This window comes from Poecilia latipinna, unplaced genomic scaffold (assembly GCF_001443285.1).
Source record: "Poecilia latipinna isolate Pla-1442-1.1 unplaced genomic scaffold, P_latipinna-1.0 Scaffold2046, whole genome shotgun sequence".
Classification (NCBI taxonomy): domain Eukaryota; kingdom Metazoa; phylum Chordata; class Actinopteri; order Cyprinodontiformes; family Poeciliidae; genus Poecilia; species Poecilia latipinna.
Genome location: NW_015114662.1, coordinates 43981 through 64825, shown reverse-complemented (window position 1 = coordinate 64825; position 20845 = coordinate 43981). Strand labels below are relative to the sequence as shown.

General features: G+C 40.5%; 2 protein-coding genes across 4 annotated transcripts; one reads left to right on the top strand and one right to left on the bottom strand.

Moving 5' to 3' along the window:
* Positions 1–62: 62 nt before the first annotated feature.
* LOC106935927 (ran GTPase-activating protein 1-like) lies at positions 63–8291 on the bottom strand. Of its 2 annotated transcripts, none has more exons than XM_015016657.1 (16): positions 8181–8291; positions 7777–7900; positions 7580–7707; positions 7059–7118; positions 6786–6965; positions 6570–6704; positions 5625–5783; positions 5406–5519; positions 5234–5333; positions 4987–5071; positions 4267–4414; positions 4114–4188; positions 3929–4031; positions 2681–2769; positions 1613–1734; positions 63–1418 (listed from the first exon to the last, which is right to left on the bottom strand). In XM_015016657.1, exons 2-16 carry the CDS (start codon positions 7886–7888, stop codon positions 1334–1336), a joined length of 1695 nt encoding a protein of 564 aa, XP_014872143.1. In that variant the 5' UTR covers positions 7889–7900; positions 8181–8291; the 3' UTR covers positions 63–1333. The 2 variants fall into 2 exon arrangements, with proteins under 2 accessions (XP_014872143.1, XP_014872144.1); XM_015016658.1 differs by having other exon boundaries at positions 7777–7897; positions 8181–8279.
* Positions 8292–8674: 383 nt separating this feature from the next.
* On the top strand, positions 8675–20465 carry zc3h7bb (zinc finger CCCH-type containing 7Bb). Of its 2 annotated transcripts, none has more exons than XM_015016656.1 (21): positions 8675–8950; positions 9620–9681; positions 9780–9816; positions 9923–10120; positions 10240–10398; positions 11828–11968; positions 12043–12085; positions 12163–12392; positions 13513–13798; positions 14614–14672; positions 14778–14877; positions 15763–15924; positions 16010–16215; positions 16303–16403; positions 16535–16716; positions 17389–17468; positions 17688–17941; positions 18017–18122; positions 18247–18355; positions 18933–19066; positions 19928–20465. In XM_015016656.1, the coding sequence occupies exons 2-21, from the start codon at positions 9620–9622 to the stop codon at positions 19961–19963; spliced, it is 2685 nt and encodes an 894-aa protein (XP_014872142.1). In that variant the 5' UTR covers positions 8675–8950; the 3' UTR covers positions 19964–20465. The 2 variants fall into 2 exon arrangements, with proteins under 2 accessions (XP_014872142.1, XP_014872140.1); XM_015016654.1 differs by having other exon boundaries at positions 8677–8950; positions 12163–12401.
* Positions 20466–20845: the final 380 nt, after the last annotated feature.

Here is a 20845-nt window from a genome sequence, read left to right as displayed (position 1 = left end):
AAATAAGCTTCTAGGATACTTTGGTAGCAGAAAAAGAATAACAGCAAACACACAGATTCCAGTTTGTTCAAATGCTCCATGTATTTATTATATTCAATATAAATGAACACTAGGTAAACAAAACTATCTAGACAGAAAAGTTTTTTTTCCATTTCTACAGCTTCTTGTTGTACAAAATTATATATAACATTATATTCTCTTCCCTTTTCACAGCAGAGATCCATCTAATCAACAGGCAGATACATCTATGAGGTAAGACAGGATGATCAAACATATGCAGCGGTAAGTGATAAGGAGATGTGATATGGTGTTTTTGGAAGGACAACATTGCACATTCATGCTGGTCACATGACCTATATGTTTAATGAACAGATTCAGATTCTGATTCAGCTGGACGTTTGAAGCAGCAGAATGTCGACTGGATTATAAGGACTGATATGCTGTTTTACATGGCAGATATGAAATAATGTTTACATTTTTTGTTTTTAATTTACAGTCAGAAAAGTGTTATTTTCTTTGGACATAAAGTAGCTTTCTTATTCTTTGCCTCTATAGATCTGGTGGTGGAGATGTTTTTTTGTCGTCGCAATTACGACGACAAAAATAGATATGATAAAAATGAGCTGCTTCGTTGATTATTGGCCAATTGCACCGTCAATGCCAGCTCCCAAATAAATGACAAATATCGGCCAACAAATTAGGCTTTCTCTAATCTTGACAAAACTTATTGGCAAAAGCATTTATACCCTTTGAGATACTTTATCTGAGGGCACCAAGAACATTTTGACAATGTGCCGTTTTCCTTTGGCGTCACGATTTATGCGCCACCTTATATTGGTCCATAAAATACGCTGTGGTTTGATTGCGAAGAGATGTGAATACTTTTGCAGAGCGGTGTACATTTAAGCAAAACAATGCAACCTGATTTTGACAAATTGAGGTTTTCTTGACATCCCTGATTCACACTTTGTGAGTTTTTTTTTTTTTTTTACATCAATAAAACATGTCTGCCACCTTGCAGTTAATTTATCGTCTTTCTAGCATTTGCTTGCCTACTTCACATCATATCGTCTACTTCAACTACCTATGCGTGGTTTGTGTTTTTAGTATTTGGACATTTTAATTATAAAAAATATATATATATGTCACAAGCAAAAAGTAGAAAAATAGAGATTAAGACATTGCATCTTGTAAAATATACAAATCAGGAGGCATAAATAGTGGCATTACTTATCCCTTTGTTCAAGTGGGAAGTATCCCTGTTGGTTACATATCCAGATAAATAAAGAACAGTGTGTGTTTATGTCCCAGTGTTGGTACTGGCTTTAATCAGTCAGTGGTACTTGTGGCTTTTCTTCTCCAGAGCAGAGCTCAGCCTGTCTCTGGCGCTGCTGCAGAACTTCAGAGCATCACCATTTCTGCACAGAGAAAAACAAAGTATGAGACTAAAGCCCCACTTCTCCAACGAGCAGATTCATTAAGATAAATGAGTCAGATTAGAGTTAGACTGTAAATAGAACTCCACCGATTTCTGCACGATTTCTCAGAGAGCAAATAGACTGAAATGCCTTCTTAGTTTAGCCAAAACAGGCTGGTGATGGTGGAAGATTACCTGGACAGCAGAGTGTGCAACACAGAGGCGTGGTCCTGAGTGAAATACTCTTGCTGGACAGCATGTTCCAAACACAGCAGCTGACCTTGGTCCAGTGGCACCTTCTTCACTTTGCCCTCTCCCTAAAACAAAAATTATATGGTATTAGAGATAGGCTAACATTTATTTTTTTAATTAGGAGAATAAAGTCACATTAGTAAAATTAACGAGGCAATATTACCAAAAGAAATTTCTTAAATGATGAGAAAAAAAGTTATTTTAATGAGATAAAAATCTGATGCGACTCTGTGGTTCCTTCTTTGAAATAAACTCATTCGTTTGCATGTTTTCCTGCTACTGATAATAATCTGATGGTTATATGTTAAAACATTACGAATTTCCTTATTTGTAAAACCGATACCAAAGCTCAAATTCACAAGATGCTCAACATTCCTCATTTTACTTTTAATTATTCTTCAAGGAGAAATAAAAAATAAATAAATAAAATACTGTTTTATTGTCCTTAAATACAACCTTATCCTAGTAACATGACTTTATTCTTGCATTATTACGACTATATTCTGGTAAAATTATAGCTTCATTACTACTTTACTCTGTTAAGATTACCACTTCGTTGTCACTGTATTATACAACTTTAATGTCACTGTTGCATCTTCCTTACTTGGTTAGGACTTTGTCATTTTATTATGATTTTCTCACTACTCAGTTTTTTGTTTTATTATTAGTATTTTTGTAATACTATAATTATAGCCAAAATGAAAAAAAAATGATCCTGGTTCTGATATGCTGTTGTATGAAAATGTCCATTTGATTTAAAAAGGAAAAAAAAAAAAAAAGCTACAAAATGGAATTTTTAAAATACAAAAAAGAACAATGACAAATTTTGGTTTTAATGGCTTAACAATTAGCATTTTTCTTTGGACAGTCAATTTACCGATTGGCGTCAGCGGTGCTTTTGTATAATGAGTTTTTTTTTGTTTTTTTTTTTTTTTTTTGCAATCCTTCAAAAATAAAAAATAAAAAATAAAATAAAAAAAATAAACTATAGGCTGCTGAGATGTACTGTACCTTCAGGACTCCGATCATGACCAGCAGGGTGGTGAGGAAGCAGTGTGACTGGAGGGCCGAAGCAGAGAGAACCTTCTTCAAAACACCATCTGTTAAAAAAAGTAATGATGTTACAAGCAAAATAGAAAAACCTGAAAAGAGCTTCACTCTGCAGTTAAAATCCCATTACTTCCAGTTAAACCAGATATTTCTAAATGCTTCATGAAAAAATATACCCTATTTATCCACATTGTCTAAACAGTAAAAAATAGAAAATTTAAAAGGGACCTGCCAAAGTGTGCATGTTGGTTGGAATCCAACGTTTTGATGCTAAAAAAATAGCAACAATGCAAAGGTGAGCTTAACTGGTGTCAATAGCATGTGGGGTATCGCCAGGATGTTGATTTCCATTGATTTACTCCATTCAATATGCTACAATTGGTCAAAAATGAGTTAAAATGCTTAGCTACATGCTAGCATTAGCTTAGGCTAATGCTAGCATGTAGAATGTCTAGCATGTTGACAATACTTGTAGGATGTGGGTTATCACTAGCATGTTGACTAACTTTAACTTACTCCACTCAGTATGCAAATATTAGCATACATGTTAAAATTAGCCAAAATGCTAAGGTTATCCTAGTCAGTAGCATGTGGAGCTATCACCAGCATGTTGACTTACATGCTGGTGATAGCATGTAAGTCTATACATATATCATATGATATATGATGTATATCATATTCAGTATGATATACATAGCTGTTAAATCATAAATTAGCTAAAATGCTTATTTTACTTATAAAGCTAATGTTAGCATGAGCGCTATCACTAGCATGATGAGCAACTAGGAAACTGGGCAAAAACTTCAGAAAGCTGTTGGGTGTAGCTTGTGTACACAAATGTTTGACCCAAATCATACATTTGGGTCAATATATTATTTAGCAAATAATGACACTTTAATGCAAAGTTGGCACTTTTAATGGACTTCCAAGGCAACTGCTAGAGCAACTTTGCATTAAAAGTGCAACTATTTACTGAATGACACTTCATGACAACAGTCATAAACATTCATAAAGACTACTTCATGTTCATCACAGGTGTCATGTCAGTCTTATGCACACCCCGTCAAATAAAGTGTTACCGAAAATATTTAATAAGGAATTTTGCTGATCAAAAATGAGCCGAAACAGGAAAAATTCAGTTTCGTGAAGATGTCTTTTCATATACGTTTCAGCTCCTGTATGAAACTTGTAGTGCACAAGTGGTTTTACCAATGACTTCAAAAACAACTGCGTTAGCCACAGTGTCCTGGCTGTGCAGGGAGCCAATCTTCAGAAAGAGCTCTGCAGCTTTGTTTGGTTCAGACACATTAACCTAGAGAAGTGAGAACATAGATGGACATTTAAAAACTGATTTTACCAACACATTATGCATATATAGAGGAAAACAGACTTGCCTCTTGCTGAAGGTTCATCTTCATATGAGACAACTTTTCTGCTGAGGGGTTACTGAGGAATGACAGGATTTCTGCCTGACGGTTTAGAAAAATAAATGTTTTTAAATCAATCTAATATTTGGACATATTGGTTATGCAGGTGACTTTCCATACTTGGCTCTCAGATTTTTCTGGGCTTTCTCCTCCGTTTTCTTTCACAATTTCTTCACACTCGCCAGTCTCATAACATTCATCACTCCCATCACTATCGCCGGCATCGCTGTCTTCATCTTCCTCATCGTCTGGCTCACCCTCATCCTCACTGCAGACGAATAGAGAAGACAGTGGTTCTATTTATTCCTCATTTAGTAAAACAAAAAAAACAATAGATGGATGGATTATCCTATCAGTTATTCTGATGACTAACAGAACTGGCAGTCTTCAGATTTTTCATTTAACTTTCCTGTTAAGCAAAAGGTACTTAACAGGAAATGTATTTTATTCATTTATGTTTTTTACAGAATTTTAACCAAGTGAAGCTAAATCTACTGCTGGGGAATATTACATAGTACAGATTTACAGTCATAGATTATTTTAATTCTAGATGCTAAATGTATATATTACTGTACTGTTTTGGATCAATTACTGCTGATTGTGTTGTTCTTTCACCAGTTGGCCTTTTAGAGTCTGTATCCTCCAGTTAACAATAAAACAATAATTTAATTAGTTAAAGATTAGTTACTTCAATAATTTATTCATCACAATTAATCTGATTCATCATGACATTTACTTTATGACATTTAATTCTACTATTCACATGCTCATGGATTTAAAACTACAGAAGTAAGTGTAACATCGTCTCCATGACGACCAAGTGTTGGACAGATGCCTTACCTGAGTGAGGCCAGCATCTCTCCTTTGTGCACATTGTCCAGAACTTCTCTCAGGACATCACAGCCGTCCTCACCCAGACAGTTACCTGTGAAAATGCAGTTTTAAACTTTATTCATATTAACCTGTCCGGTTCTTTATAATTTTAAAGCTTTATAGTCATAACTGTAAAGACATAAATAAGTTCTATCTAAAATGTCACCATGTGGCATAGCCACAGGTAGTGCAGTCCACTGGTGTGTACTCGTACCGTTCAGATTGACTTTCTCCATATGAGGTTTGTCCATGACAGCCTGAGCGACCACGAGAGCTGCCCCCGCTGTGATCTCGCCGAATGACAAGTTGAGTTCCTGAAGACACACAAGAGCGCCATGAAGCATCATGAAGGGTTCTGGCACAGAGGAGCCAGACGTTTCGCTCACCTTCAGGACCGGCAGTCCTTCTGTCAAAACTGCAGCGAGAGCGATGGCTCCTTCGGACCGGACCAGACAGTCGCCGAAGTTGATCACCTGGATGTTCCTGAGGTGCCTCAGAGCCTGCAGAGTCAACATGGTGGGTGTGGCTTAAACACATGGCGTACAAAATGGATTCCTCTGATGGGGAGGTTTTTTTTTGTTTTTTTTTAAAGGAGCATGTCTCACTTGGGCCATGGCCAGCGTTCCCCTCTTGGTGAAGGTGTTGTCGTTGAAGTTGAGGACTCGGAGCTCGGGGTTGTGACGGATGGCTGAAGCCAACGCCATCACACCGGCGTAGTTTATTCCATTCTGAGGCATGTGGATCTCCTCCAGGCTGCCCATCAGCTTAGATTATAAAATATATAATATAAAGATTAGAACAGTAAAATTAAACCTGTCGTCAGGCTAGTGTAGCAATATTTTAACTTAGTATATTCTATAATAACCAGACCTGTCACAATAAAAAATTTTGCTGAATGATAAATTGTGGTAAATGATAATCTTGTTATTTTGAGACCATTTTCAACAAATACAATTATAATGATAATAATAACGGCTTATTATTTGTTTTTGGAAGTATATCCACTCATAGGTAAAAAAAAACAAACAAAAAAAAAGAAACAACTTTCACTTCTAAACAACATTCAACACTGGAACTGGACAACATTTAAATATACAAAATAAAAAACTAAACAACAATAATTAAAATTGCATTTTAACTGGAAAGTATTTTAAATATCCAAAATAACTAAATAATACAACCGAAACAACAATAACTAAATTGGACTATGAAATCTTGTTAAACAAAATTGTATTTCAAAAAATAATAACCATTCCACTTAGACGGAGAAAATAGGCAGAAGTGGCAGGAAGTGCAACCTAACTACTTTGTGCTGAGTGTCAAACGTTTGCAGCGTTTTTCAAAATGGCAGCTTTTCTGCAATATTAAAGAGGAGTATCTCTTTACTGGCTGTTGTCCAAATGGAAATGATCACGTTCATTTTAATTAATTATGCCATGAACTGATTTATTGCTTATTGTGACATGCTTATAATTTATTTAAAATGTTAGTAACATGTAAGCATGTAAAACATGAATGTGACCATTATAAAGAAAGCTCAGTTAGTCTACCTGGAAGGCCTTGGCCAGGGCACTCGCCCCATCGTTCTCCAGACGGTTTCTCCCCGCAACAAACACTTTCAGCCTCAAAGCGGATCCGACGGCTGTTGATTTCTTGTGGCACTCAATAAGAGCTTCAGCCAGGATCTGTTGGTATAAAAATGAGAAAAGAAACCCTTTTAGTTTCTGTTCAGTTGTTGAAAGACGCTGTCGTTTGCGCGGACTCACCTTCCCCCCTCCTATTCCCATGCCACAGTTGTTGAGTCTCAGTTCCCTCAGCGTGTGGCAGGAAGGACTCTTCAGCAGCTGCTCGATGCCTTTGACGCCATCAGGCCCGAAGGCGTTATCGCTCAGGTCCAGCTCAGTCAGCCGGGCACCAGCGCTCATCAGTGCACCACTCAAACACATCTAATAAACGCACATTCGGATTATAAAATAAACGCAGGAGCATTAAATGATGGGGGGAGGAGGGGAGTAAAGAAAGGATGAAGTTTTTCTCACCAGAGCGGTGGGGATTTCAGAGCGGAGCCTTCCTGTGAACATGTCACTCCAGTAGCATCTCTAAAACACACAATGATTGACAAAATCAAAACAAGTCTGGGCCTAAATAGGAAGAAAGCGCCTCTTTGGGATAAAGAGTGAAACACATTATGAACAGGAAGGTAACAAAAAGTCAGCTGGACGAGTTTTGTTTGACAGGCCATGATCGCTTGGTCAAAAGCTAAACATCACTATCACTTCACACTGACACCAACATGCTTCTGTAAACAAGTTGCTATAAGTTGACTCTTGTCAGAGGAAAAAAAAAACATTTTTTTTTTTTTAAATATGACCATTTTACAGTGAGGTGTAAAAGCCTTTTGCGCTTTCAACATTAAAAATGCTAGGTAATTGTCACAGTTAAAGTAATAAATCTCTTTATAATCTTTTTAAAATTAGGGTCTTGGTGTTTGGCAAACCTACAGGCAAATCCAAATGAAATCCGTTGTGTATTTTCCTTTGATAGTGACAGCGATGCGTACCTGAAGCTGGTCTTTGCTTTCAAGAGCTTTCGCAATGGCTTTGGCAGCTTCCACTCCCACAGTGTTGCCCTCCAGGCGCAGGGCTCTCAGACCCGGGTACTGCTCTATCTTACCGAGCAGCTCCGCCACTGAAAACACAGACAGCAGCTCGTCAGATCAGAGGAGGTGAAACAGAAAAAAAGGTCACGTCTTCTTACCTGACTCTGAGTCGTCGAGCTTCAGTCCCAGACCTTTAAAGCTCAACTCTCCATCACCAACGTGAGTTTTTGAGAGAGCATCAGCCAGCTGAGCGATGTCATCTGAGGCCATGTTCTATACCTGCTGAAAAGTCGAACAGAAAGGACGGGAAGTGAAGTTCCAGCTATGTAAAACCGCGTCAGGTGATGCAAATATTTATCAGTTAGCCGATAGAGAAACCGGGCACCCAGAATAAGTCTAGAAGCTAGTTGTAATAGCTTTACCGGTGCTAACTACCGGTAAGTGCGCAACAATAATAATAAAAAAAAGCCATTTGGACACAACTTGCCGAAGTCGGTTTTTCTGTCTCAGCGTTAACGATAATATAAACTCTCGTTAGAACATCACCATTTATTAAACTCACCTTTTAAAGACTTATCAATTAAGGTGAATATAGAAACACGCGCTGCTTCCGCGCGGCGTGCCAGTTGCTAAACCTTCTGACGTCACGCTGCCCCAGTTCGATGTTTTCGTCAGCGTCGTTGACGAGCAGCTCATACAACAGGTACGTTTGCGCCATCTGCTGGCTCTTTTGTAAAACTGTTCCATGGTTTCCTTTCAGTCGCAGGTGCTTTCTCCTGCTTCTTCTTTGGGGTCTTAAGGGAACTTGGTCTTGAATTTGTTGCATTGTCACCATCTTCAGGATAAGACATTCATCACACTTCTACAACATATTTTCTAAAGTCTCATAATACGACCAATATCAATCAAGAAACGAAAAATCTTTTCTTTTCCTTCAACTTTGTTTAACTGAAATAATATATCCTTTAAACTTGATTTCCCTGTACTCTGGCTTAACCCTCCATATAAATCAGTTTAAACTGCCTGGAAAACCCTCATTTTTGAAACTTTGAGAGGTTTTGCTACCATCTTCTGGTAGCAACTGGATCTGGAAACTTGTTGCGATTTAACCAGTGACTGAAGCAGCTAGCCGCTAGCTACGTGAGGAAGCCAGTCCAATTCGTAGCTGAAGCAGAGAAACTGGCGTTGGTTCCACTCTCCAATGACACGGATACTCACCTTACAAAAATGCGCCTGGTTATTGACTGATATTCGGTTACCCCAGATTCCCCAACAATTGTCTCCAACGCATCGGGGAGCTAACCCTGATCTGAAAAGCGCAGTAACTTCTCGGTGAGTTGCCATGCTATGCTCTGCAAGGGCTTTGGCTAATTTAGCCAACTAACTTACTTGAACGTTAGTTAAATCCCGCGGGATAACTCTTCAGCTGTGTTAGATAATACACTAGTTACAGAGAGGCTGGTGTTGAACGCGATAACTAGCCTTTACTGCTTTATTCATTAAAGCTAAATCTGAGTTAGCCAAAATTAGCAATTAGCATTAGCTGGCTAACAACCCCCGCCAGGTAAACTCAGGTGGGGGTGCTTATGGTAACTGAATTAGCTACTTTCTCAATTCATATAGTTTATTTATAGTCAGTGTAAAATGTAAGTTAGCAGATAACACGCATGTGTGTGATGTGCTGACTTACATCAGCAAATGTTGCTAAAATGTTGTTTTCTTGCTGCCATTTAAAATCATCTGCCTTCAATTGTTGTATACATTTTTAATGAACTAGTAGTATACAAGTGGTGATTCATAAGGTTAATGGAGCTAAGCTAATTAACATCATCGTTAGTTGAAGACTGGTACTAGGATTGGTTAGCCTCTATCTATTTACAGGCCTTCCATCATCTCAGAATAAAAGTTGTTTCCAAATCACGTTTGTGTCAAAACTGAAAAGATTGTGCACATTTTGTGGAGTTTTCAGCCGTTTGGAGTCAGTTGTGTTTCTATCCTCAGATGATGGATCCGGAACGCCAGAGGCGAAGAGAAGAGATCCAGAGGGCAATGAGCTTTATCCAGTAGGAAGCATAAAACCGACCCAAAGTTTCACACCATAGCCAAACCACACGCTAAATGCACTGAAATCCTAATATGCTTTCACTTTCCCGTCCACCAGGTCGTCGTTGCCCTTTCCTGAACCAGAGAGTTACGAGGTCAGACTTGATCCTTGTCTGCAAATTGTTTATCTTTGTCTTTCTCTTCCACCTTGACCTATTTAATACCTATTGCACTTTTGTTCTTTACCTACTTTCCCGTTAGGCCTTCCTGATGCAGTTGGTGTGCAACTTGCTCGACGAGGGGAACTGCTGCTTCCGAGACGGCGACTGGCGTCAGGCGGCTCAGCAGTACGGGGAGGGGGTCAGCGTTGCCCGCTACGCGCAGGCCGAAGCCGTCATCATCCCGCATGAGCTGCTGGAGAGCCTCTACGTTAATCGAGCCGCCGCCTTCTACCAGATGGTGAAGCCGAATATGAACGGGCAGAGTGGATTATCTACAAAAATTTATTCTGAATGTGAAAACCTGATAGTCTATGCTCTTTTTTTCTTCTTTTTCTTTTTTTTTTTTTACCTTTTCAGAGGGAGTATGAGCGGGGCATTCAGGACTGTGAGAGCGCACTGTGTGTGTCGGAGGGCAGCCGCAGGGCTTTGTACCGAAAGGCGCTCTGCTTCAGGGAGCTGGGGCGGCTCAGAGAGGCTTACGAGAGTGGAACCAAATGTCTGCTGACAGCACCACATGTATGTATTTGATATTTTATTACGTTTTCCGGCAAATATATTCGGTAAGGGTGCATCGATAAATCTGCTCGGATTTCCTTAATTTTTTGAGATCAGTGATAGACCGATAGAGAATTGCCCCCTTTTTCTCTGCAGCCTAAGCACTGCTGATTTATTTCAAGACTTTGATCACAGTTCAAGAATATCCTAAGTTTGGTTTCACAGTTCAGGCAACTGATGCAGATGCACATGTAAAATCAATGATAGGGTGAAATATTCCCTGGAAAAAGACATAATTCAAATCTTAATGTGAGGTGCAGCACAAAGTATTCATCAAGGTTTTTTCCTTTTAATTTAATTTTATTTATTAGTAATAGAAGCCAAAAAATAGACCTGTCTGTCACAATAAAACATGTAATTTTCCTAGTAATTACTGTAATAAATGATTAAATTGTTGCTTTGAGACAATTTTCCAGTAATACGTTGATAATAGCAAGATAATACAAGTTTGTTCTCTCAAAGATCAATAAACTTCTTTTTTTTTTTAATTAAGAACACTTAACACTGGAACCGGGAGATATTCTTACTATCCAAAATAAAACACGACAACCAAAAACAACAAGTGGGAAATAGAAACCACACACAACAAAAAAACATAAATACAATAGGTTATGATGTCTCTGTAAACAAATTTGCCCTTCAAAGAAAAATCTCATTCGTCAGAATAGAAATGATCAAGCTAATTTTAATTTACCATGCGATTAATTGATTAATTTCTTATTGCGGCAGGCTTACCAGAAGCATCAAGTTGCTTTAGTTAAAATGTAAACATTTCATCAGTCAAGTTCGTTTGTATCACATCTTTTAACAACAAAGCAGTTTAAAGTATTTTACATCATGAAAACACAAAAATAAAAAGTCAAAGACGACATACAGGCACCAATTGAGAAACTGGTTTGATAATGATGTGTGCTGTTATCAAAATCATCAATGCATATCAATATGTTGGTCAGTGCTCCATTTCTTATGGTTCAACTCTAAACAGGTGTTTTTAGCATTGATTTAAAGGAACTCTATTTTTTTGTCTGCTCTGCAGTTTTCTGGAAGTTTGTTCCAGATTTGTGGCGCATAGAAGTTGAATAAGCTTTGGAAAATAAAAGCAAGAGTGAGCAAAATGCTGCTGTTGCTAAAACGACACAAAAGAAATCTAGAATAGATGATAAACCTGAGAATGTTGGGATATTGTCTGCAGAAATCTGACCACTTATTACTTCACAATATTGTGTGCTTTAGTTTGCTTAACAGGTAACAGGTTCATTATAATTTAAAAGAATTTGATTGTTTTTGGGCGCTTTGCCATAAAGTTTGAACATATCAGCTCTGTTACTTTCCTACTAGTAGAAAGCATCGACACCCGTTCTAAACGGTCTCTTTCTGCCTGCTGCTGCAGGACGTGCTGGTCATCGACCTGGCCCAGGATCTGGCCAGCAAGCTGGGTCTGAAGGGCCGTAAAGCCTACGTCAGCCCCCAGACAGAGTCAACCGCCACAGAAGGGGACAGTCTGGGAGAGACTTCCCCGCCCACTGGAGAAGTAGGTGCTACTCACTCCCTGAACCCTACATCTGTCATGCAGCGACTTAAACCCAACGTTTTCCCGCTCTTTAGATGTCCTCCAACGGGCTGGAGTCCCTGGGCGACATGGGACCAGGTATGACGCGCCCGCATGATCCGAGTCCCGCTCCCGACATTCCCGTTAAATGCTTTCCCCTTGTCTCCGGACTCTAGCGGACCTGTCTAACGCGCAGTGCATCCCTGCCCCTCTGGCCACGCCCATTCCGGTGAGCGACGACCCAACGACCACGGTGGTGACCTCGTGCACGGAGCTGTCGGAGAGCCCCTGCAGCCAGACGCTGCCGCCCATGCCGTACTCCGTCCCGGTGTCGGAGCACATGGACGAGTGCAGCAGCGTCATGAAGGACGGGCTGGACAGCATCTTGGACTGCATGCCAAAAAAAGTTAGTGAGGTGAGGACGCAAAGAAACCGAGTCATCATTGAATGCTGGTGACATCAGTTTTTCCCCCCCAGAAAACTCGCTAAGCCCAGTCAGTCATTCAGGTTTTTGAGTTAAGGAAAAAATACAATTAAAATAAACACAAATTCTTACACTTCAGTTGTTTCATTCTATTTAAAGTGTCCAAAATCTTGTAATCCTTTATTTGTGACTTGTCACTTCATTTGCTGAAGTTGTTGGCGTGTAGAGCGGTAAAGACAGGAAGTGGTTATGAATAATAAAGGACACCTGACCTCAGTCTCCCTATGTGGCCACATTATGGTCACAAACTGATTCAGTTATTGTGGAAGGACAATGAATTTCACAGAGAAGCAATTTAATCCACCTTTGCCATCACTGATACTGATGTATAAACAAAATAAGTATAATAAAAAAACACAGTGCTTATGATGCGTTCACACCAAAAGCATTATGAGCGTCAGGCTTACATTCACAGTCTATGTGGAGGCGCATCGAGGGCCATTGTGTTGCATTTCGAGCGTCTAGTGCTGCGAGATTTGAACCGTTTGGAGCGTTTTGAGCTTTTGAAGCGTTGAGCACATCCAACAGAAAACAGCTAGATCTGACTCGCCCTCCACGCGCCTCCACATAGATTTTGAATGTAAACCAGACGTGCAAAACGCTAGGTGTAGAGCAGTGTTTTATGCGTTTCCCTTCTGCCACACGCCTCTGTGGGTGAGTTAACAGGCTTCTGGAGCAGTTGACGGGTGCAGAAAAGGTAATGGAATGATTTGGACCAGCTGTTCTGAATAGAAGCTCATCTAAAACATCTAAAGCAGGCTGGACTGAGGACTGGAATTGAGAAGCACTTGTGTAGAGCAAAATGTCAAGTGTCTGCATTCAAAGTCCAACATGCATCAAACTTGACGCGTCAGACGCCTGTTTGATCCGCCTAACGCTTTTAGTGTGAATGCACCATCAGCCTGGTGGCCCGCCAGGCTTATAATACACCGGAGGAAACCCTTTTAATGCCACACTAAGTGAATGTTAAGATCATCAGCTCCCCTCTTTTTAGCTGAAGAGGTTATCAGTTTTGTTGCTTACGTACGTCTCCGTCCCCCAGAGTCCGGTTCAAGGTGCCATCCCCACCAACCTTCCCAACACGGCCGTCGGTCTTCGGCCTCCGTACTCGCCCAGCCTCCCGGCTCCGTCACCCCAGCTCCCTCCAGCCTTCTTCAGCTCCCCCATCAGTGACATGCCCCCCTTGGAGTCGTACCCACCAGTGCGGGACCAGGGCTCCACCCAAGCGCAGGACGCACTGGGAAGCTTTTCTACAGGAGCCGCAGATGGCGAAGGGAAAGGAGTCGCTGCCGGAGGGCTGGACTCGCTGTCTGAGTACACACTACCTGGTGAGCCATGCAGGTCTTTATGGGGCTGGGTGGTAAATCCATTTGATTCATTAATCAAATTCTTGGTTTTTCAAGATTTTATTTGAGCAAATTCTGTGGGTTTTTTTTATTTTCACACCAATGAACGCCTTGGTTCTCCATAGTTCAGAGAGATGTCAGTGTGCCCATTGCCGCCGTTTTGTTTTATGGCTTTTATTTATTTGGATTTTGAATTCAGGTCAACTCTGCGTCGGAATATTTTTATTTTTGTGTTAATTATGATGTTATTTTATGAGGTAAAGCATTTTGAACCTCCTTGTTACTGAAATGTGCTATACAAATAAAGTTGATTGATAATTATCAGAATAAAGACGTATCAATACTCAAATAAACTTGTTACATTTCCCAAAAAAAGACATAATATTACCTTTGTGTTTTTAGCACAGTAAATTGAACAGGCGTATGAATACCACAGCATGTTTTGAATTACAAATTTTTGATAATCACTGAGTCGGTAAGTGATGCATTTCATTAATATGAGACAAGGAGCAGGATTAAATAAGTGTTCGCTTCTTCCTTGTATGCTCATAATTTCTTGTCCTGCTGGTTACTTTTTTTTTGTTTTGTTTTGCTTTTATAAACTTGTTTGAAATAAATAAATAATTAAATAATGTGACAAAATGTGCAGAAGTTTAGGGGAGTGATGCTCCCGGTTGCTGTGGCGGATGAATTTGATTGGTCGCAGTGTTTTATGTTGGTGTGCTGCTGTCATCAGAGGTGAGTCAGCATCACTGCAATATACCGTCTGATATCAGTGTCCTTGTTTCTGTCTGCAGGGGGACGAGTGTGTCACAGCTTCATCCCTGGAATGCGCAACCACAGCGCTGGGCACACGGTGAGTAAAACGCTCATTTATGTTCCAGTTTTTCAAATCTTACTTTAGGGTTTTAGCTGTGATTATAGGTACGTCTAATTCTTCGGTCATCCGTTTCTCCTTCAGAATGGACCGGGAGGAACCAACCTCTCTCTTCTCTCCAGGAATCCTCTGGCTGCCACTCATGAGTTTCGCCAGGCTTGTCATGCCTGCTACAGCCGAATAGGTAGGATCCTTAAATATCACTGGTTTAAACTCAAGTTTGGATTCTTTATTCTCTGTTCATAACCAGACGTGGGCAGAGGACCCAGAAGTCGTATTCAAGTAAGAGTAGCACCACTTCAACATATTTTTACTTAAGCTAAAATAAAAAAAAAAAAAAAACGTCCAAAAAATATTACTCGAGAATAAAAAAGTATTTGGTTAAAAAGGTAACTAAAGTGTTGAGCAACTGATCAAAATATTGATCATTTAATATTTAAAAATGACCTCATCAGCTGGGCCAAAATGTAAAGTTATGTGGAATTTTTGGTATTTTATAGACCAAAATGTTTCGTTTAAATATCTTAATTACAAATTGACAACATCAGGCCAAAGAAACAGTTTTCTAAATCGGTTTCTTTCAATGTGAAACTTTAACAGAGACTGCAGGTGTGTGTCTGTGTCTGGTGGATTTTGGTTGAAACAAACTTGTTCTTCATTCACTGAAGTTACTCACAGTAGGAAGAGGATCCACAGATTTTACTCCAATTAAGAGTAGTGATACTTAATAATAAAATTACTCAAGTAAAAATACCGCTAAAAGTAAAAGTGTGCTAAGAAAATCAAGTCATATGACAATAAAAACGAAATGCTATGGGAGGGGATTCCTGTCATAAACTTGAACTGGAGGAGCTAAAACTCCGGTTAACAATTAATCAATCACTAAATTAGTCGATTATTTCAATAATTGATTAATCACGATGAATCTGATCAATCATTTCAGCTCTATTACAGTTGCGACAACTATTAATCTCCCTTAGGGCTCAATAAAGCCCTAAGGGAGATTTTTTGAGTTTAATTAAAACGATCAGATGTAGGTTAGAGGTAAAAACTTTGCCCTCGTTTACAGGTCCTCGAGTGATGGACTACAAGTACCAGCCGGAGGCAGCTCACCGCTGCAAGAGGGATGTGCTGCTGTGTCGCCTTAGAAACACAGACGACCCCACCTGGAAGAGGATCCGCCCCAGGCCCGCTCGCAATAACTTCCTGGGGGCGTTCGTTCTCTGCAAAGGTATCTAAATCTGCGTTTCAAATCGACTGTTGTATCGGCTTCGGCCCGTTGGGGGGGAATCTTCAACTTCTACCGCGTCCAACAGAGGTGCAGGAGCGCCAGGAGTGCCAGTACGGGGAGAACTGCACGTTCGCGTACTGCCAGGAAGAGATCGACGTGTGGACACAGGAGAGGAAGGGAGCGCTGAGCCGAGAGCTGCTGTTCGACCCCCTGGGCAGCACGGAGAGGCGCGCGCTCAGCGTCACCAGGCTGCTGCAGCTGCACATGGGCATGTTCATGTTCCTCTGTGAGGTGAGGAGTGGCGGGGCAGGGTGGGGAGGGCCCCCATTTTGACAAACACTGCTTTAATATATCAGTTTTTCTTTTTTTCTTGTACAGGAATGTTTCGACAGTAAGCCTCGGATCATCAGTAAACGCAGCAAAGAGAACTTAGCAGTCTGCTCAAACCTCACAGCACGGCACCCATTCGATGATAACAAGTGAGCGAACGTCTGCGCTTCGTATAAATCAACTTTTTCCTTGAAACTTATTCAAATAATCTGAAAAGATATGCAATTAAGATAACTCTTTGGAGCGTATTGCTCTGAATGACTGTGAATGGGACCCACAGGTGCCTGGTCCATGTGGTGAGGTCAGCTAACGTGCGCTACAGTAAGGTTCGGCCTCTGCACCCGCTCTGCCAGTTCGACATCTGTCGCCACGAGGTTCGCTACGGCTGCCAGCGCGAGGACAGCTGCTCCTTCGCTCACTCCGTCATCGAGCTCAAATGCTGGGTTCTGCAGCAGGACACTGGTACGCAGCACACAGGAAGACATCCATCCCTCCCTCCATCCATCAATCCATCCCTCCCTCCATCCATCAATCCATCCATCCATCCATCCCTTCTACCCTCCCTCCCTCTACTCCTTTCATCTTCCCTCCCTCCACACCTTCCTCTCTCTCATTCTGTCTTGCTCTCGCTTCATTCATCCAGCTCTTTCTTCCTCGCTTTCTTTTGTCTCTTGGTAGACAAAATAAAGCGAGTTTTCTTTCTTTATTCCTTTTTCTTTTCTGCTTCCTTTCTTTTCTTTCATTTTGTCTTTTTTCTTTCTCATCCTTTTCTCCTTTTTCTTTCTCTTTTGTTTCTTCCTCTTGTCTATTTTTCTTTCTTTTCCTTTTTGCTCTCTTTTTTGCCTTATTTCCTTTCTGTTTTTATTTCTTCCTCCTTTTTCTTTTTCTTTTACCTCTTCTTTTTTTACTATCTACTATCTAGTCCTTTTTTTCTTTTCCTTTCTCTTTCATCTTGTCCTTTTTCTTTCTCTGTCCTTTTTTCCCTTTTCCTGTCTTTTTTTTTTTTTTACTTTTTTTCTTCTTCTCTTTCTATTTGTCATGAACAGTGTGTATTAACTCTTTGTTCTAACATGCCATCCTGTTAAATAACGTTGTGTCTTTATTTCTTTTGCCATGTGTGGTGTTTGTCTCCAGGAATTACCCATGAAGAGATGGTGCAGGAGTCCAAACGACACTGGCAGAGGCTGGAGCAGAACTCCCAGAAGCAGCACAAGGTGTGGTTCAGTTTCAGATAGAGATGAGATTTAATCATGTTCCAACTCTAGTTAAGTGTGGGGAGGAGAAAAATAATTTGAAGACGGTAAAACGTTTGGGCTCGTTAAACTTGGACAAACTTCTAATAATGTAAAGTTTTAGTGTTGAGTGAATCAGGTCTGTAATATGTAAGGACTCTTGTCTGTAGTAAAAGTATGAAACCTCTTCGCCTCTTTCAGCCAATCCACATATCCCATCCGGGCAGCAGCCTACCAGCAGGGGGCATGGCGGGCCTTGGGGGTGGGGAAGGCGTGGTAGCGGGTGGAGTGGGTCCAGTAGGAGGTGTTGGGGTTGGTGGGCTGGTCGGAGGGGCGGGAAGGGGCCGCCCCCTCAACCTGAAAATGAAGTTCGTCTGTGGCCAGTGCTGGCGAGAAGGTCAGGTCAACGAGCCCGACAAGAACCTCAAGTACTGCACAGCCAAAGCCCGGCACAGGTAGGATCTGGAGTCCAGACCCGTCCGCTTCCTGACCCGCTTCGTCTTTTGACCTCGTCTTCCGCTCGTCTGCAGCTGGACGAAGGAACGCAGAGTCCTGCTGGTGAAATCCTTCGAGAAGAAGAAGTGGGTTGTCGTGCGACCTCTGCCCTTCTCGCGCTCGTACCCACAGCAATACGATGTGAGTCCTTCCACAGTTCATGAAAAAAAGCATTCGCACGATGGCAACAAGGCGATCTGTAAAACTGAACAAACAAAAGAAAGTGTTTAGTAAGTAATTGTAACCCTGTTGATGTGTGGAGCAGATGTGTGTGCATGTGATGAAGCAGAAGAAGTGCCACTACATCGGGAACTGCTCCTTCGCACACAGCCTGGAGGAGAGGGACGTGTGGACGTACATGAAGAACAACAACTGTGAGTTCCCACTTCCTCTGTACACTCTGATAAAGAAAGGTCACCTATGAAGAATGATAGAGTATTAAAGCCGTGAGGTAAAGAAAAAAGAAAAATACCATGGTCACAGAGGAGTAAATTTCTGCCAAAAAACTGAAAATTTTAAAGGATAATGTTACATTCTTAAGACAAAATTTACCGTTTTTCATTATTAAAGCCATAGATTTACGATATAAAATCTATGGCTATTGGTATTTGAAAAAATAAAAGTTTTCAGAGATTAAAAAGGCAGATGACAAAACCATGATAGAAATTGTTTAGGATTGAAGTGGTAAATTTATGGAATGCACATCTGGTGCATCGAATCATTCTGAATCTGGAAAACACAAACTCAGTCCTAACATCAGTGCAGTGTAGGGCTGATCTCCCTTTATCCAATGATCTCACCTTTACTTCACATCTGTTTCTTTACTATCAGAGTTGTCATTTTTTACCTTAAGGTTACTCTTCAGGTTCTTTAAAATAAGGATGAGCTTAAACCTTTTTGTTTTTGAAGTTATTGCTTTTATTCATCTTCCTTTGTTTTGTTTTTTTCCAGTGAGAGACATGCAACAGATGTATGAACTGTGGCTGCAGCTCACCAATCAGAACAGACGGACAGAGAACTCCGCTGTAACTCCGCCCCCCGACGACAAGCAGGTCACCATAACAGCAGATTACACAGAAAACCTGGTAAGTAGGTAAAGACCCCCACAACAAGAAATGCTGCTAGCAGCTTTTTTTTTTTTTTTTTTTTTAGTATCTTTTTATACTTCTTATTTTAAGAATAACAACCGATGCTAATTGGTGCCTGTCATGACAATTCATTAGAGAGCAATGTATTGCTCTCATATGCATCCTACTGGTAGTGTCAACATGCTAGACACTTTACATCCTAGTGAATAGCCCTTGAGCTAATGTTAGCCGTACAGCTAAAATAAGGCTTTTGCTTATTTTTAAGATATTAGCTACGTTTAGCATACTCAGTGGACTAAGTTAATATAAGTCCATGTACTAGTGACAACATTTAAGCTAACCTTAGCATTTCAGCAAATTTTAGCTTGTACAATATTCCTTGTATACTGAATGGAGTAAGTCCATGTTAGTCAACATGTTAGTGATTTCCCACGTGCTAGTTACTATGTTTTAGCTAACCTTAGCATTGATGCTAATTTTCGGCATCAGAATGCCTGACACTTTAGCAGGTCCCTTTTAAATTTCTTCAGAAATTTATTTCATTTTTTCTTCTTTTAATTACAGAACCAACATTACATTTCTCTTTTAACGTTTTAGAATAAAGTAAAAAAAAATAAAATAAAATGGAATTTTATCCAGCAAAACCACCAAACCATACTGCTGTTCACATGATGTACTTTGTTACATTAATTTATATTGCTTTCAATGTTTTGTTTTATCTACCTACTTTTTTTACTAATTTTGTTGTCAAGAGAAATTAACAAACTTGTTTCCTCTTTATATAAGAGAATAAATGGATTTTATTGGTTTAATTTTTGGTTTATCAGAGATTATTTTTTTCTTTTTGCATCCCTGTAGGGAGGCCAGCATCTGTCAGACGGCGATGACCTCTGATGGTCGCTCGTTTTGGAAACGCATCTGATCATCGCTGAGACGCAGACGAAAACGGCGGCGAGCCGACCACGACCAGGCGCGGCCGAACCGCCCGCCACCCTGCCAGTCGGACCACCTGCAAGACGGCAGCCGGGCGGAGCGCACTCGACGTTCGAACCCCATGACCACATATTCACGCACTCAGACATTTACATGCAACACACAAACCCACAGGCACCAGTTATCACGAAGAGAAGGCTTCTGAAGCGAGACCTAAAAGTCGGGCTTTAATGTTTGTTTTGTTTGTTTTTTTGTCTTTCTGCAGGAATTCCCCAGCCTAGTTTTCATCTAACACAGTCTACTTCCCTAATCTTTAGAGTTTTGTCCCCCTGGCAACTCTTTTCTTCTTCATAGCACTGAAACGATTCACATTCGGCTGCGCTGGTCGCAGTCCGTCAGTCTGCTTTGTTTTTAACGCTGAACCTCCCAGTGCTTCCTAATGCGAGCTGAAACTGCAAACCACTGGCAAAAAGAGATATCATGTGGACACGCCTCTCTAAACTTCAACGACCAAATCCTGCTCTCTTTCTTCTACAGGAATCTAAACGGAGAGATCAAACTAAATTAAGATTTTTTAATTTTTTTTATTTTTCTTTCCCAAGGGGAGTTGCGCTTCCTTGTTAATATCTGCCATATTGGTGGAAAAGTCTGAATGTAACGCCTGCACAGGCCTTCAAAAAACAAGGAAGCGAGTCGTTTAGGATGTCAATGTTGTAGAATGTATGTGCGCACACGCCCAGAACATTTCAGTTTCACACCGGCTGCTCCTTGCGTCGGATCACACAGACATTCACGTTCCCCTCAGATAGTACAAGAGATTAAAATGAATTTTTGGCAACGAAA

Coding starts and splice junctions, on each gene's coding strand:
- zc3h7bb (XM_015016654.1), top strand. CDS start 9,620: ATGATGGATCCGGAACGCCAGAGGCGAAGAGAAGAGATCCAGAGGGCA. Junction 11,969..12,042: donor CTTCCCCGCCCACTGGAGAA/GTAGGTGCTACT, acceptor CCCGCTCTTTAG/ATGTCCTCCAACGGGCTGGA. Junction 19,067..19,927: donor CAGATTACACAGAAAACCTG/GTAAGTAGGTAA, acceptor GCATCCCTGTAG/GGAGGCCAGCATCTGTCAGA.
- LOC106935927 (XM_015016657.1), bottom strand. CDS start 7,888: ATGGCCTCAGATGACATCGCTCAGCTGGCTGATGCTCTCTCAAAAACT. Junction 5,520..5,624: donor GAACGCTGGCCATGGCCCAA/GTGAGACATGCT, acceptor TTGACTCTGCAG/GCTCTGAGGCACCTCAGGAA. Junction 5,334..5,405: donor AAGGACTGCCGGTCCTGAAG/GTGAGCGAAACG, acceptor GTGTGTCTTCAG/GAACTCAACTTGTCATTCGG.